The sequence below is a fragment of the Lepus europaeus genome, chromosome 12 (assembly GCF_033115175.1).
Source record: "Lepus europaeus isolate LE1 chromosome 12, mLepTim1.pri, whole genome shotgun sequence".
In the NCBI taxonomy this organism is placed as follows: Eukaryota; Metazoa; Chordata; class Mammalia; order Lagomorpha; family Leporidae; genus Lepus; species Lepus europaeus.
The window spans coordinates 60,967,200-60,983,621 of record NC_084838.1 but is presented as its reverse complement, the minus strand read 5'-3'; the positions used below and the strand labels follow the sequence as shown (position 1 = coordinate 60,983,621).

At 36.8% G+C, this 16,422-nt stretch overlaps 1 protein-coding gene across 8 annotated transcripts in view; it reads right to left on the bottom strand.

Moving 5' to 3' along the window:
• The window catches only part of NFIB (nuclear factor I B), a 241,001-nt gene that overhangs the window by 67,815 nt on the left and 156,764 nt on the right, over window positions 1–16,422 (bottom strand). For all 8 annotated transcript variants that reach the window (XM_062208243.1, XM_062208245.1, XM_062208244.1 and 5 more), the window contains exon 4: window positions 61–129. In XM_062208243.1, the coding sequence (XP_062064227.1) occupies window positions 61–129 (69 nt within the window). The remainder of the gene's footprint in view (window positions 1–60; window positions 130–16,422) is intronic.

Below are 16,422 nucleotides of genomic sequence, written 5' to 3'. Positions count from 1 at the left end.
TCAAAATGTAAAATATCATAAACCATATTGTATGTTTAAATAATAAAATGATTTACTCACTTCTGGATACCCTCACAAGTTCTGATACGTTGAAGACTCCAGATTTTACAAAACTATCCTCAAGGTACCCTGAAAATAAACATCAAGGGGAAAAAAATCAATGTAAAGCAGGAAACAAACTAAATTATTAAACATCAGAATTTGTTTCAGTGTTTTTAAACCAAAGGTTAGAACACTCACAAGTATGCTTACAACAAGGGCAAGTAAAAGTAAATGTCTCGTGAAGTCGAACTGGATCTCATTAAACACATGTAAAAGGTTTAAATGCTTAAAACCTCCTAGGACATTTTTTCCCTTAACTTTCTCAGTATACAGGGAAATTGGTATGGTTGTTATTTGCCATGGGCCACACATAAAGAAAAAGGTTCAAGGGTACTTGTTGAATGCATCTGACTCAGTAGCACCTGTAGACTAAAGTCCACCCATCAAAAACAAGAAAGAAAGAAAAAGGAAAACCACAACCACAATTAGCACCTTGTTGGAAATACTTCAAAGATTCCTTGAAGCCAGTTTTCTTTCACAAATCCCTCTTTGATGAAAGAAAACTGTACTGCTGTTACCAGCACTGTCACCCTTGTTCCAGAGTCACCAGTGACATAACAGCAGAACCTGTATGTACAGCAAATACTTTGCGTCAGTCTATTTCTGTGCACCTTTCATAGACCTTGCATGACTTCAGTGCTTCCTTCACTTCTGCTCTTATTCCCTTGGACTCCCTTGATTTCAAGAACTGGACCCCCTTTGCAGCAAATGGCAGTGAATCCAGGCCTCCAGAACACAGAATGCTATAGGACCTTTACATGACACCTGCACACAGGGCTCACGGGGGCATGGTCCACAGCTCAGGGGACTGAGCAATCTCAGACATGTTTGGCAGAGGCAAGGACTCCCACAGAGACAACAGTAATGGCCCCTCTCTGGTTCTCGGTTAGAGCAAGGGGCTGTAATGTTGGTGAGGAGAGAAAGAAGCCTTAGGAAGGAAGCGTGCAGTATCTGAGAACGCCCAGGATTCAAACACTTCTAAGAAGGAAAACCAAGCATGCACTCCAAGATTTGGCTACTAGATTGGATCTGACATAAAGTTTTGGGGCTGGCCAAGAGATCACACTCTGGACAGGGCTGAGAAGGCATGGGTGGTTTAGCAATATGGAGCCCACAGGTCAAGGAGATGGGATTTGTACCCCAGCCAGTTTGTCAGTTATTGAATCCTGGCCATTAGACCTCTTTGTGTCTCAGATTTCTCACCTGTAAATTAGAGATATGAGACCTCATAGAGTTATTAGGAATACTAAATGTAACAAAAGTGGAAAACTGATGGTAAGCACTGGCTAAAGGTTACCAATAAATTACTTGCACAGTGGACCCATCGATCAGCTAGCCATTGAACTACACACACCGGACTCCAGACAGTCCCAAGTCATTTATAAATATTATATATTTATAAATATTATAAATATCATTTACAAACAGAACAAAAGAAATAGAAAAAAGGAGTTATAAGCTCTCCTCTAATGATAAAACTTATGTCTCATATTAAGTCACTGCTCTGAACAAAAAAGGTACATTTTTAAGACACAAATAACAAAATGTTCCCATCTGATGCACTTCTGTTTTAAGAAACTCTTCTTGAGCAATTGAGCTTTCAACAGGCTACGTTCATTTCACTGATAATTGAGAAACTTCTATGTAACCAGCACTGTACAAAGTACTAAAGGTCATGGATAAAAAAATAGGACACTAACTACCTTTGCTCAGCTGGGGAAAAAAAGACATTTTTAGTTTTCTGGAATCCTGTTATTTTATATGAAGATTTTTTTTTTTGCTTTTGTTGTTGTAGGTATAGCTTATTACACTTTATATGTAGTAAACTTAATAGATTAAATGTAAGACCCTTATTTATCATAACTCTAGCTCATATACTTAACTAGACAAGACTGTCGTCACCCAGTTGCGCTCAAGAAATGCCTGCCCTCAGAATATCCTGCTGCTGTAGCACGCTTAGAAGCCCCTCTGATGAGGCCGTTCTTCCGTACCCTCCACTCTCAGCCTTCCACATCCAGCTCCACCAGCACCCACTCCACAAACGGCTCTCCCACCTTCATCTCACCTCCACCCCCGGGCCAGCCAGAAATAATCTCTTTCCTCTGTACTCATGTAGCACCTAGTTTGTACTTATTTTATACTTTGTACATTCACATTTTCCAGGATATCAGTTTTCAGATCTTGAATTCCCTGCTGGATTATCAGCTCCTTTATTTAGGAGAGTGACTAGGTTTGGTTCATCTCTGTGTCTCCCTTAATGACTAATTCATTGCCTATATATAGAGTGATTACTAAATGACCACAGAACAACATTTCACCTTAACGTCACTTTAAACGTCTTAAACAGGGTTTCAAATTGACATCTTACTTATTTTATGACACTGCAGACATAGATGTCTAAGCTTGGCAGATAAATACACTTATTCTTCTCATTCCCTGGAACTTGGTCCCTGCAGGGTTTATTTAAACTTTTGGGTAGAATGGTAAAGAGTAGTGACAGGGGTCAGCTCATATCCTTGACTCTGCTGTGTTTAGAACAAAACAGCAACCAAAAGAACAGAAGTGTTTAAATACAGGCACTCCAAAAAATACTTATAAACTGAATGAGTGAGTGAATAACAGTGAACATCTTGGTATATATATAAATGGCATCACATGTAATACATGGCAATATCTCAATATGCAGATATAACCTAAAGTTGATTTCCTTATTATTCCAACAATAGCCAGAGGTCCTCCTGCTTCTAAGCCATGCCTTTAACATGGAGTGGTGCATGGGGCTGTAAGGAGCCAAACTATGAGGGAGGACTAATTCTCCTGGTGGGAAGATAGGTAGGCCAACATAGACAAAATGCAACAGTGACCTCATAGAAAGGGGGAGGCAATTCAGGATACAGCAGAGTGTTTCTCCACCTCCTATCCCCAATTCTCTACATTCTAGGATATTGGAATCTACAAAGAAAACTAAACATTATTTCTCTAAAGTTATAAAAAGCAGTGGGAAAATATCAGAATTGCTTTGGAACCCACAGCACAAAAGACAACACCACAGGTCCCAACTGGCTGTACTCCTGCCAGAAGCATGGTGAGACTTCCCAAGGAGTCTTCCTGGGGACAAGGGATAATGCTGTTGACAATGAGCTTAGGAGTGCAGGTGGCTGGGAATCAGGCAAGGAGCTAATGTGAGAGAAGTACTTGAAGCTGATGGCTGCCACCTTCATGCATCTTTGCACACAGTACGGCCTTAACAATGGACATGCATCACCCAAGACAAAACATATCAAACAATAGTTGATTACTGAGAACTTGGATAGCTAACAGTGCTTGCTCATTAGCATATGGAAGACAATACTAGAAGACTCTAGAAAAATAACTGGGGAGGATCTTAAAATAGGTTAGGAGCTGTACAATAAACAGTTTAGAGGGCCAGACTCAACAAAAATATAGGTTGTTGGTGCTAACAGGGTGCCATCCAGGCTCCTGGGGCTTTTCAGAAAGGTAGCTTTCACATGTCACATAGAGAGACTACTGTAAATCTAAATAGCTGATACAAAGACCAATGATTTTAAAGCAATTTGGAGACATTCATGTAGTAAATTCCCTTCATCTACCAAAGGAAATATGAGCATCTCAGAAGCAGAGCAGCTGCTTAATGGGTACAGAGCAATATTATTCAACAGCTTAAGCCAGGAAGAAAAGAACAACTCTGCATTTATGTGATGTTGTATTTACACTATATCTATGCTTCTTAAAAAATAAAATTGAGTAGGAAATAAAGACTTCCACAAAATGAAGTCTCAAAGGCAATATCAAATTACATTATTTTACTTCTTTTTTTATTTTTCTCTAACAAAAGCAAGAGTAAATATCTACTCACAGTTAATATAGTGTTTAACCTCCTTTACAAACAATAACAGAGGGACACAATGGCATGTCTCACTGTTAATATCTCAAATTATAATCAGCACCATTTGAATGTTAAACAACATTTTCATGGAAAATCCAAAGGAAGACTGATAGTGCTCATTTTTATGGTCTACTATGTTCTATTCTTGAAATTTAAAAAAGCCACAAAAAGCAGTTATTAAATTCATGAAAGCTGTCTTCAAGTATTTGAAGGACTGATAATGTAGACAGTGGATTAGATTTATTCTGCATAGTCCCAGAAGCTGCTTTTTGGTTCAGTAAACAGATTTGCCATCCAATGAGAAAAGTCCTAGGAAGGAATGCAAAATTTTGCAAAGGCAATGATAACCACATATGTCCAGATATTGTGCTAAAACTTTCACAAGCACAAATTCACTTAATGCTCACAATGATCCTATGACATACGTCACATTATTGTTACCATTTTGTAGATAAGGAAACATGGACCCATGAGGTAGGGAGTTTCCTAGTAGATGTAAAAACTCTCGGATTTAAGAGTTCTCATTTTGGGTAGGGAACCGGATAAAATACCTCCAAAACTCTTTGAAGCCCTCATATTCCTCTTTCTTACATGGCTCATCATGATTCTGTTAGTTTTATTGCATTGTTCATTTGGGGGAAAAAAAAAAGATGAACTTGAGGGATCACACTTGCATTTTCCAGTCTTGATTCCAATTGTTTACTGAATTCAACAAAGTGTAAAAGATGGCTTTACTCTTTTTGCTTATGGTTGCAAAAGGGGGAAGAGATTATTTCACATTAGTTCCTTGCCAATCTTCATGTAACCTCAGGTACCACCCCTATCCCTTTGATGATTTTCTGGGAGTCATGGTATTATGAGCTGTAGTTCTATCTTCAGCTTCTCAACTGACCTGTCCCTGGTTAAGACTGGAATCTGTGATTATGAAATAGAAATATTAATCACTGCAAACACAGGGATTCTCGACACAGAAACTGAACTTTATCTGATGGTCATGGACAACATTGTAACATTAATTTAGAACCCAATTCATCCTTTAAAAATATGAAATTTAAATCCCAGTGGTGACTTGAGATATATAGGGGTCAGAAATTTCCCAACTTTAATACACTCTGATAGTGTTATATTCATAAATTATTTATATATATTAATGTGTCATTTATATGGATTTCCTTCCAGTCCTACAATTTTTTCCTGCATTATAACATATATATTTTTATATTAAAGTCAAATTTAGATATTCAAAAACATCAAATTTAAATAAATATCCTGCTTTTCTTCCCTATTAACACTGTTTCCTGTTCTTCAGATTAAGTAGTTTTTCAAAAGCACGATTTTTATGACTGTAGATTACAGGGCTGCATCATACTTTATTTGACCATTTATTTGACTATTCTCATATTATTTGGCATTTTAGGTTATTTCCCATTTTTTAAATATTATAAACAGCATTGCCATTAACATCCTCATACACACATCTTTGTCAGCAATTCTCATGATTTCCTTAGGCTGGAGTTCCCAGAAGTAGAATTACTGGGTCAAAGGACACAAATTCTTTTAAACTTCTTGGTAAAAACTATCAAGCTGCTTTTCATAACGGGTTTAGCCAAGTTATATTCCCTAGAGCATGTCATGAGCGTGTCCATCTCACCATGCTGCTGCCAGAAGTACATATCAGTAGGGATTTGTTTTTAATTGTGGCAAGTTAATAGGGGAAAGATGTCATTACATTAATGTTATGATTCTCATTTAATTATAATTAAGTTGGATTTTTTTTCAGATACACATACTTTATTTCTTTGAACAGAATATTCAAAAACAAAGCACTTGAAACAATTATTTAAGATAAATAAAACAGGAAGTGTGTTAACAGGAATATTTTATTCCTAACATTGAAATTACTGAAAAGAATTTCAAAGTTAGAGGTAATGTTGATCATTTGAGCAGATATTCAGTTATTCTCAAATTATTCAGTTTTAAAATATTTTTAGATGTGCATGGTTACTGAACATTATCAAATGAATTTTTGGCATTAGAAGAGTACCTATTTTTTTTCCTAATGGCATTTATATATAGTTCTGGGTCCTTAAATTGTCTTTGCTTATCCGTGGTAGACAGTTCTTCTAATTTACTGTTGAAGTGGTTTGCTTGGTTTCTTTTAAATTTTTTATGTGCATGTAGCTGGAAAATTTTGTATTATATTTGTTAAATTTTCATACTGGGTTACATGCATTCTTATAAAATGGTTTGGGTGACAGTCCATTATTTTTTGTGCTTTGGAACAGAACAAAATGTGGTTTCATGAAAAGTTCTAGAAAATGGAAAACCTCACTCATAAAATCATCTCTGTTTCAGAGGATTCTTGGAGGATTTTGAGTCTTTCATGACTATCACGCAACAATTGTTTTTTACTGCTGAAATAATTTTATCTATGTATGTATGAGACAGCTCTATGTTCAATTTCTCAACTTTTCTGAACTGTCCATACTTAGAGATGGGAATAGTGATTATGAAATAGAAATATTAATCATTGCAAACATGAAGATCCTCTACACAGAGACTGGATCGCAGCCGATACCCAAGGTTAACATTCTGATATAACTTAGAATTAAGTTCACTCTTCAGTATGAAATGTAAATCCCTTGTGGTACTGAAGTAACCCACAGAAGAGTCAGAAGTTATGGTTTGAAATCTTTTCCCAGGAAATCCTCAGTGTTTCAGGTTTTTAATTTCATTTGCACAGATATCATATAGTTTACAAAGTTAGCTATGTTTGTTTTTAATGTATAATAAAATTACATGCATTCTCTTTCATGTTACCATGTTATCTATGGATGTGGGAGGTACATCTCCCTCCAAATGCACCAGAGCGTCGTGGTTAAAAAATCTGTTCCAAAGCAAGACAGCCCATAGTCAGCTCTGCCTTGGATGTTGTGTGAGGCAAGCTGCTGAACTCTCCTACGTCTCCCATTTCTCTTCTCTAAAATATACAGGATAATCAAGGTACCTAAAAATCTACATGAAAATCAAATATTCTTTTCAAGTAATAGTAAAGAGCAGACTCTCGTTTTAAGAGCAGGGAAAGAAAAGGTAGAGTTCCCAAATTAAACTAGAGAAAACAAGACACAATGAGTGAGAATATAGAACAGAAAACAAAAAGATTAGATCAATCGAAGAAAATAAGAGCTGCAATTTTCAAGGAACACACTTAAGATAGGATAACAAGAACAAAAAAATTTGCAATCAATGGGCACACACCAAGAAATCAAATTCAAACAAAAAAGCAGTGTTAATTAGAGATATTTGAGAGATATTATAAAAGAGAGGATACAGATCATTAAATATGAAGAGAAGACAATATTAATAAAGACAATAAATCATAAACAACAGATGACAAAATGTGAAAAAACGTATAAAACCAAAACTATTGTAAGAACTGATAAAAATATAATCATAGTGAGAACTTTCAATATGTCTTTCTTAGAATTGAACGTGTTTATTGTACAGATTTTATGTTATCCAAATACAAATTATACTTTATTAGTATGCATACTTTTAAAACTTTTGATAATTTTCTTAACTTCAACAAATCCTTAAAAGTAGATACTTGTTTAGGGATACTATCTCATTTATGGCAAATAAAATTAAAAGTAAATAATAAAAAGGGACCAACTTTTCAGAATTACTTGGAAATTAAGAAAATAAACCATGAATTAAAGAGAAAATCAAAAGGGAAATTATTATAAGCTGTCTTGAAAGCAATGAAAAGAAACTAATTACTTACCATAAGAGGAAGAATAGCAAAAATCTAAGAAAATTTTTGAAGATAAAATTAAAGATAAAAGCTAACAATAGGAAGAAAAAAATTATTTGAAACAGTAAATAAAACAAAAGATGATTCTCTGAAAAGAACAGCAAAACAGAAATTCCATTTGCATGCCTGTTTAAGGAAAAAAGGAGAAAGCAAAAATATCCAAGTACAAGAATAGCAAGGAGACATAACCATAGAAACCAAATACACTTAAAGGAAATTATAAGAGAATAACACATACAACATATTGACCACAACTTTGAAAACTTAAATGGGAAATTACTTAGTAAAATAAAAGTAACCAAAATTGAGCAAAGAAGTGGAAAACCTGAATAGACCAATTACCCTAGTACAGTGGTTCCCAAAATTTGCTGAGCACTGGAGCCACCTGGGGTTCTTGAAAACAGCTTAGCTTTCAGTGTCAGTTTTTCTGAAGTAAGCGGTGTGCCTGAAGTCCCTCTAAGTGATTCAACTGTGCAGCAAGGTTTGGGAACCACTCCTCTGGTACATCTAAAATGTGGTCCTAGAAGCAGCAGCAGTGGCATAACTTGGAAGCTCATTAGAAAAGTGGAACAGACTCCACCCCAGACCGTTGAGATTAGAATCTGCAGGTGATTTGTGTGTACTTTAAAATTTGACAGCCACCTTTGAAAATAGCACCAGGTTCCGATGAGCGCACACCTGAATTTTAGCTTTGCTTTACCTAGCCTCTAAGTTTTAATGCTATTTCTACTCTCAAAGGCCTTAGACAATGACAAGTTTCCTTAGGAAAAAAGCTCTCATATGAGTCCCTATGAGGCTAGAAAAATCTGAATACCTAAACTTCTAACCTCCTTTATTAAAACAAAGCAACCCCCTAAAAAGGAAACACTCAACAAAGTGAAGAAGCAACCAACAGAAAGGGGGAAACTATTTACCAGCTATGCAACTAATAAAGGATTAACAACCACAATCTATAAAGAGCTCAAGAAACTCAACAACAATAAAACAAACAATCCAGATAAGAAATGGGCAAAGGACTTGAAAGGGCAGTTTTCAAAAGAGGAAATTCAAATAGCCTACAGACTCATGAAAAAATGTGCAGGATCACTACGGATCAGGAAAATGCCAATAAAAATGACTATGAACTTTCACATCACCCAAGTTAGCAAAGAAAAAATAATAAATGCTTCTTGGGGCCGGTGCTGTGGCACAGTGGGTTAAAGCCCCAGCCTGCAGCACCAGCATCCCATTTGGGCCCTGGTTCACGTCCTGGCTATTCTACTCCTGATCCAGCTCTCTGCTATGGTCTGGGAAGCAGCAGAAGATGGCCCAAGTCCTTGGGCCCCTGCACCCATGTGGGAAACCCCAAGGAAGCTCCTGGCTCCTGGCTTCAGATTAGCTCAGCTCTAGCTGTTGCAGCCATTTAGGGAGTGAACCAGTGGATGGAAGACCTCTCCCTCTGTCTATCTCTCTCTCTACCTCTCTCTGTAGCTCTCTTTCTAAAAAAAAAAAAAAAAAAAATGCTGGCAAGGATGTGGGGAAAAAAGTACCCTAACACACACTTGGTGGGAATGTATACTAGTATAGCCACTGTGTAAGACAGTATGGTGATTCCTCAGAAATCTGAAAATAGATCTACCATATGACCCAGGCATCCTACTCCTGGGAATTTACCCAGACAAAATTAAATCATCATATGAAAGAGTGATCTGTACCCCACATTTATTGCCGCTCAATTCATAATAGCTAAGATATTGAATCAATCCAGATGTCCATCAACAGGTGACTGAATAAAGAAAATGTGGTATGTATACACTATGGACTATTATTCAGCCATAAAAAGAATGAGATCCTGGCTTTTGCAACAAAATGGATGCATTATATTCAGTAAAATTAGCCAGTCCCAAAAAGACAAGTATTGTATATTTTCACCTGATCTGCAATAACTAAGAGAATACAAAAAAATATAAGTGAAATTGACATTTTTGAAATTTGATTATTGGTTATCATCCTTGCCACTACTGTTGAGGAATAGTGGTTTTTTTTCTTCTATTTGCTGAATTCTTTACTTAGTGGAGGGTTAACCTTATGATTAAAAAATAAACTGAAAGTATGTCATTGTAAAAATTAAAACAGTAAGAAAGGAAGGAGGATGGAAGGTGGGAAAATGGGCAGAGGGAGAGGAGGGTGGGTGGGAAGTATTACTATGCTCATAAATCTGTAGATATGAAATGCACGAGATTTGTTCACCTTACATAAATAAAAAAATTGAAAAAACAACCAAAGCAACCCCCCAACCAGAAATCAAGCACACATAAAATAGATGCAACTTCAAGAATTCTAAATAAAACATCATCAAATTGAATATAGCAATGAAAATGAATATAGCAGAGAATAATGAGCTCTTATCATTATGGTTTATTCCATGAACAACAGCAGTTCCTTACCAGAAAATTTGTCATTATGACAGAGAACAAAGTAATATACCCATAGGCCGGCGCTGTGGCTCAACAGGCTAATCCTCCGCCTAGTGGCGCCGGCACACCAGGTTCTAGTCCTGGTCGGGGTGCCGGATTCTGTCCCGGTTGCCCCTCTTCCAGGCCAGCTCTCTGCTATGGCCCGGGAGTGCAGTGGAGGATGGCCCAAATGCTTGGGTCCCTGCACCCCATGGGAGACCAGGATAAGCACCTGGCTCTTGCCTTCAGATCAGCGCAGCGCGCCGGCAGCAGCATGCCGGCTGCAGCGTGCTGGCCACAGCACACTGGCCGCGGCGGCCATTCGAGGGTGAACCAAAGGCAAAGGAAGACCTTTCTGTTTCTCTCTTTCACTGTCCACTCTGCCTGTCAAACAAACAAACAAAAAACAAACAAACAAAAAACACAAAGTAATATACCCACACAGGGATGTGGAATGTTGATGTCAAATCTATTTGACACTAAGTAGTCAGCTTACCTAACACCAAATCTAAGTAAAAATAGAGATAAAGCCAATGAGACTTGAGCAAAACCCAACAATAGTCTAAAAGGAGGGCACTAATCTGACACTGCTAATTTCCCAAACTTTCCTTGGGGCAGGGGGTAAGTGAAATAGATGGTTAACCTAGCAGTTAGGATACCCATGCCCCATATTGGAGCATCTAGGTTCCAGCCCCAGCTCTGGCTCCTGACCTCAGCTTCCTGGTAATGCAGGCCCTGGGAGAAAGTAGTGATGGCTCCAATAATTGGGTTCCCACAACACAGATGGGACATCTGGATTTCGTATCTGGCTTCTAGGTTTCCCCAGCCATGCAGGCATTTAGAAAGTGAACCACCTGATGGCAATTGACTCTCACTATCTGTGTGTGTACATGTATTATTTTTAAAATTATATTATATATCATATAATATACATATATAAAAATATACCTCTACATCTCTCAAATAAATTATATATACTATGTGTTATTCCATGTAATTTAAAAAAAATGCAATCTGGGAATTAGTCACAAATACTTTATACTTATATACTATATCATAGCAGTCAGACTTTAGAAACAAAGTAGAATGGTGACTGCCAGGGGCTAAGGAGAGAGAGGAATGGGGTTCTTTGAACATGTAGAATTTCAGTTTTGCAAGGTGAGAAACTCCTGGAGATCTGTTTCACAACAATGTGAATACACTCATCACTACAGAACTATATACTTAAAAATTGCTAAGTTGGTAAATTTTGTGCTATATGTACTTTACTACATTTTTTTAAATTTATTTTTTATTTTTTATTTTTTTTATTTTTATTTATTTATTTATTTATTTTTTTGACAGGCAGAGTGGACAGTGAGAGAGAGAGACAGAGAGAAAGGTCTTCCTTTTGCCGTTGGTTCACTCTCCAATGGCCACCGCGGTAGCGTGCTGCGGCCGGCGCACCGCGCTGATCCGATGGCAGGAGCCAGGTGCTTCTCCTGGTCTCCCATGGGGTGCAGAGCCCAAGCACTTGGGCCATCCTCCACTGCACTCCCGGGCCACAGCAGAGAGCTGGCCTGGAAGAGGGGCAACCGGGACAGGATCGGTGCCCCGACCGGGACTAGAACCCGGTGTGCCGGCGCCGCAAGGCGGAGGATTAGCCTAGTGAGCCGCGCCAAGAGCATTGTTACTAAACTCCTATTTATGCATATATACATATGTACACATGTAGACATACATTTTATACGTATATATACACACAAAAATACACATTTAAGAACTGCCTCTTTCATTGGCATTAATGTATCTAATAATTATAATAACCATTGAAGCATAACTTTCAGCTTACTTGTTACTATTCCCATAATCAGTCTACACTGACAGATATATATATATATATATACATGTAATTTTTATAGTTTATACTTTCCTGTTGCCAAATTTTTAAATTTTGACTCATAACTTTGTCAGTTGGAATATATTTTCTAAAATTTTTACAAGGAAAATGAGGGACTCTATCTTTTGGGATTATGAGTAATAAAAACTATATTTCTAATGCTTTTGACTACAGATAAAACTCTTAGAACATAAAAATTCATCATAATCACAAGTATTCCTCCACTGTCATCCAGCATTTAATGTTGAAAAAGGAATATCCAGGTAACTTGCTTTGCATTCAGAAGGATTATAAGATTTTCTTTGTCATCTATGAAATACAAACATTTCAAAAGAATAAGTTTAGACATAGGTCTGTTTTCATCACTATTGGGTAAATATAGTTAACTCTTGATCTCAATATTTAGATAATTTTTAGCTCATAAAAATTTTCCTCACTTGTCTTTGATTCTATTTCCTCCTAAATGCTCTGATTCCTCTAAACACCCAAATTAATACTGAATTTTCTAATTTGCCATCATCAATATTTTCTCATCATTTTAATTTTTCTATTTTTAGAAGCTATCTTGAGTTTTACCTGTTTATCAATGTTTATCATGTTTGTTTCTTACTCCTGCAGTGCAGTTTCAATTATATGGAAAACACTTTAATTTTCCTGCTATCTCCTCTCATTTCACATTGTCCCATAATCATTGCAGCTATTCTTTTTTGTTGCTGTTGTTTACTTTTTATACAAGTTCTTTCTTTGGAGTAAACAAATTGTTTTTGCTGAAATTTTCTTCTAGTACTTCACTTTGAAAGATGTGTTCTGGATCTTGATAAGCTCCTCTTTCCTTGTTGTTCACTCCATCATTTTCTCACCAATGGTACACTGTGGTGGCTGTTTTCTTTCTAACTTATCCTGACTCAGGATTGACCTCATAAAAATGTTGGGCTTTCCTTTAGCTATGTAACAAAAGTACATAGCCCAGTTTGAGAGCGAGGGCTCTAGAACTGGCAGAACAAAGTCTTATATTACCACTCACTCACTAACTGTGTAACCTTCAGTAAATTACCTACCTTTAATAAAACAAAAAATGATACTGAAGAGTGCAATGATAATAATATAGGGGGTCTTCAAAATGTTCATGAAGAATGTATTATGAAGAAATTATGCATGGATTATAATTTTTGCACTAAAACAAACTTATGTCTTATTTTTTCCATGCAATTTTAAGTATCATTATAACAATGGCTGTCATTTATTCAGTATTTATTATATGCCAGGCTCCATGCCAGTACTTTAACTGCACCTCAGTTCAAATTCCAGAATTGCTCCCTTTTTGCTAATTATTTTGAATAAACAATTTGTCTAACCCCTCAAAAATACTAAACTTGTAGATTGGATATAAAGCTTAACAATTTAAATATGGTAGCTTCCAATATTGATTATTGATACTGGCAATATGGCAGTACTACTAACAATCTTAGTCAAAGTTGGTAACCACGGCTCCTAACCAACTCCCAAAAAATGACTTTTCCTTTCCTACTGAGAATGTACTTCAAAGAAGTGGACCCTGCTCCTCTCTACCCACCACTGAGAGATGTAAGGTATTAGTATGGTAGTGCATGACCACTTACTCTCTATAGTGGATGGCTATTGGAAGAGCAGAGAGACCACTTTCAAAGAAACCCAGTCAATAGGAGTAAAATGTTAGATTTCAGGCCAATATGGAGAATTTTTGAAGGATGTACATTAGAGAACAGAATCAGAGAGCTGGAGGTCTTCCATCCTCTTCCTCCCTCCTTCCGCGCCCTCATTTCCTAATCCTGTTGTTCTCCGAGTTTAGAACCTTGTAAATTGAGACAGAAGATCTCTGTACCTATTGGTTGAACTCAGTAATTAACACACAATTATTCTTAGGTGTTTAAATTTTAACTGAAAAGTGATCCCTGTTAAATCTAAGAGTGGAAAAAGAGAGGGAGGAGATGAACAATTTGGAACATGCTCAATCAGACTGGCCGCAAATGGTGGAGTTAGAAATGTGCCAGGGGATTCCAACACAATCCCATCAAGATGGAATGTACCAATGCCATCGCACTAGTCCAAGTGATCAATTTCAGCTCACAATTGATAGCTCTGATAGGTCTAAGAGTCAAAGAGATCACACAAACAAGACAAGTATCTACTAATACTAACTGATAGAATCAAAAAGGGAGAGAAGGATCCAACATTGGAAGTGGGATACACAGCAGACTCATAGAATGGCAGATGTCCTAAACAACACTCTGGCCTCAGAATCAGCCCTCAAGGCATTCGGATCTGGCGGAAGAGCCCATGAGAGTATAGCAGGCATGGAAAGCCAAGATACCATGGGAAAAAAAAAAAAAAAGACCTAAATGAAAGATCTCTGTGAGTGAGATCCCAGTGGAAAGAACGGGGCCATCAAAGAAGGAGGTACCCTTCTCTGAAGGGAGGAGAGAACTTCCACTTTGACTATGACCCTATCGGAATAAGATCAAAGTCAGCGAACTCTAAAGACTTCCATAGCCCTGGCAACTCATGACTAGAGCCTAGGGAGATTACTGACACCATGAACAGGAGTGTCAAATTGTTAAATCAGCAACAGGAGTCACTGTGTACTTACACCCCATGTGGGATCTGTCCCTAATGTGTCGCCTAAAGCCAAGTGATGCTATAACTAGTACTGAAACAGTATTTTTATACTTTGCGTTTCTGTGTGGGCACAAACTGATGAGGTCTTTACTAATTATATACTGAATTGATCTTCTGTATATAAAGAGAATTGGAAATGAAAAAAAAAAACAACCTGGTGTTAAAAAGGAAATGGCATAGAAAATTAATTAATTTGAAAAAAAATTATGTAGGATCTCTGTCTTTAATGTGCTGTACATTGCTATTTAATGCTATAATTAGTAATCCAATGGTAGTTTTTTCACTTTATGTTGCTATATGGGCAAAATGTTGAAATCTTTATCTAATATATACTAAACTGATCTTCTGTATATAAAGAGAATTGAAAATGAATCTTTACATGAATGGAAGGGGAAAGGGAGCCGGAAAGGGGAGGGTTGCGGGCGGGAGGGAAGTTATGGGAGGGGGGAACCCATTGTAACCCATAAGCTATACTTTGGAAATTTATATTCTTTAAATAAAAGTTTAATAAAAAAAATTTTAAAAATAAAAAAAAAGAAGATCTCTGTACCTAGGAGATGACGATGTAGTAATATCAAATGTATCTGTCGACATTTTCTCAAGAGCAGACACCACTAACTTTTCTGGGTAAAAGATGAGGGAAACACCATTATCATTCACTTTCAGTATATTGCATATATAGTTATGGTTATGGGACACACCTCTAAGATTCTAACAAGATATTGTCCTTCAGTCTCAATTTTAGTATAGTTACAAATATTTTTAACATCTGACATATCCTCAGGGAAGCTTCAGTGAGAAGTCTCAAGATGCTGAGTTGGAAGTTAAGCCATAATGTGGATATTATATATACCAGCAAATGATAATTATTTTGACACATATGGCAAAAGACCTAACTTTATGTCTTATTGGTCTGGATCAAAATTCTAGAAGGCTGTGCATGTCTGTGTGTGTATGCGTGGGGAAGGGGGAGAGAAAGAGAATTTGACAAGCTCTAGCATTGGTCTAAACCTCCTGATCATAAATCTTGAATACTATTGAGTAATATCTCTAGCCCGAAATTGCCTTAGAAGTCAGGTTTAAAATCTCTCCTCAATGTATTCAGAATTTGCTAACAGACATGTAAAGAGGGATAAAACCATGCATTAATTGCTATTTTTGCAAAATTGTGCTGCAGAGAGTCTAGTGAAGTCTTACCAAGGAAGTGACAAAGAGGTACAGATATTTTATAGAGAGGAAAAACATAAGCAAAAACATAAAGGAGAGGCACATAATGAGGTTAAGACAAAATGTATGGTTCATGTGTATGCAGTGGTAAAAAAAAATCAAGAATAGAGATATGATAGGCCAGGCTAACAAGTCAAGTTTAGCTTAGAATGGGGACCATGGAATAATATAAGGAAGGAAATAAAATAGTCAGATGTACACATTAGGGAGACCTACAAAGGGTATATCAGAATATACTTTTCCCAAGGAAAAAATAATAGCTACAAAGATAAGGGAAAATTATTATTCTTTTAAAGATTTTTTTTTTTTTTGGAAGTCAGAGTTACACACAGAGAAAGAGAGGCAAAGAGAGAGGTCTTCCATCCGCTGGTTCACTCCCCAGTTTTGGCCTCAATGGCTGGAG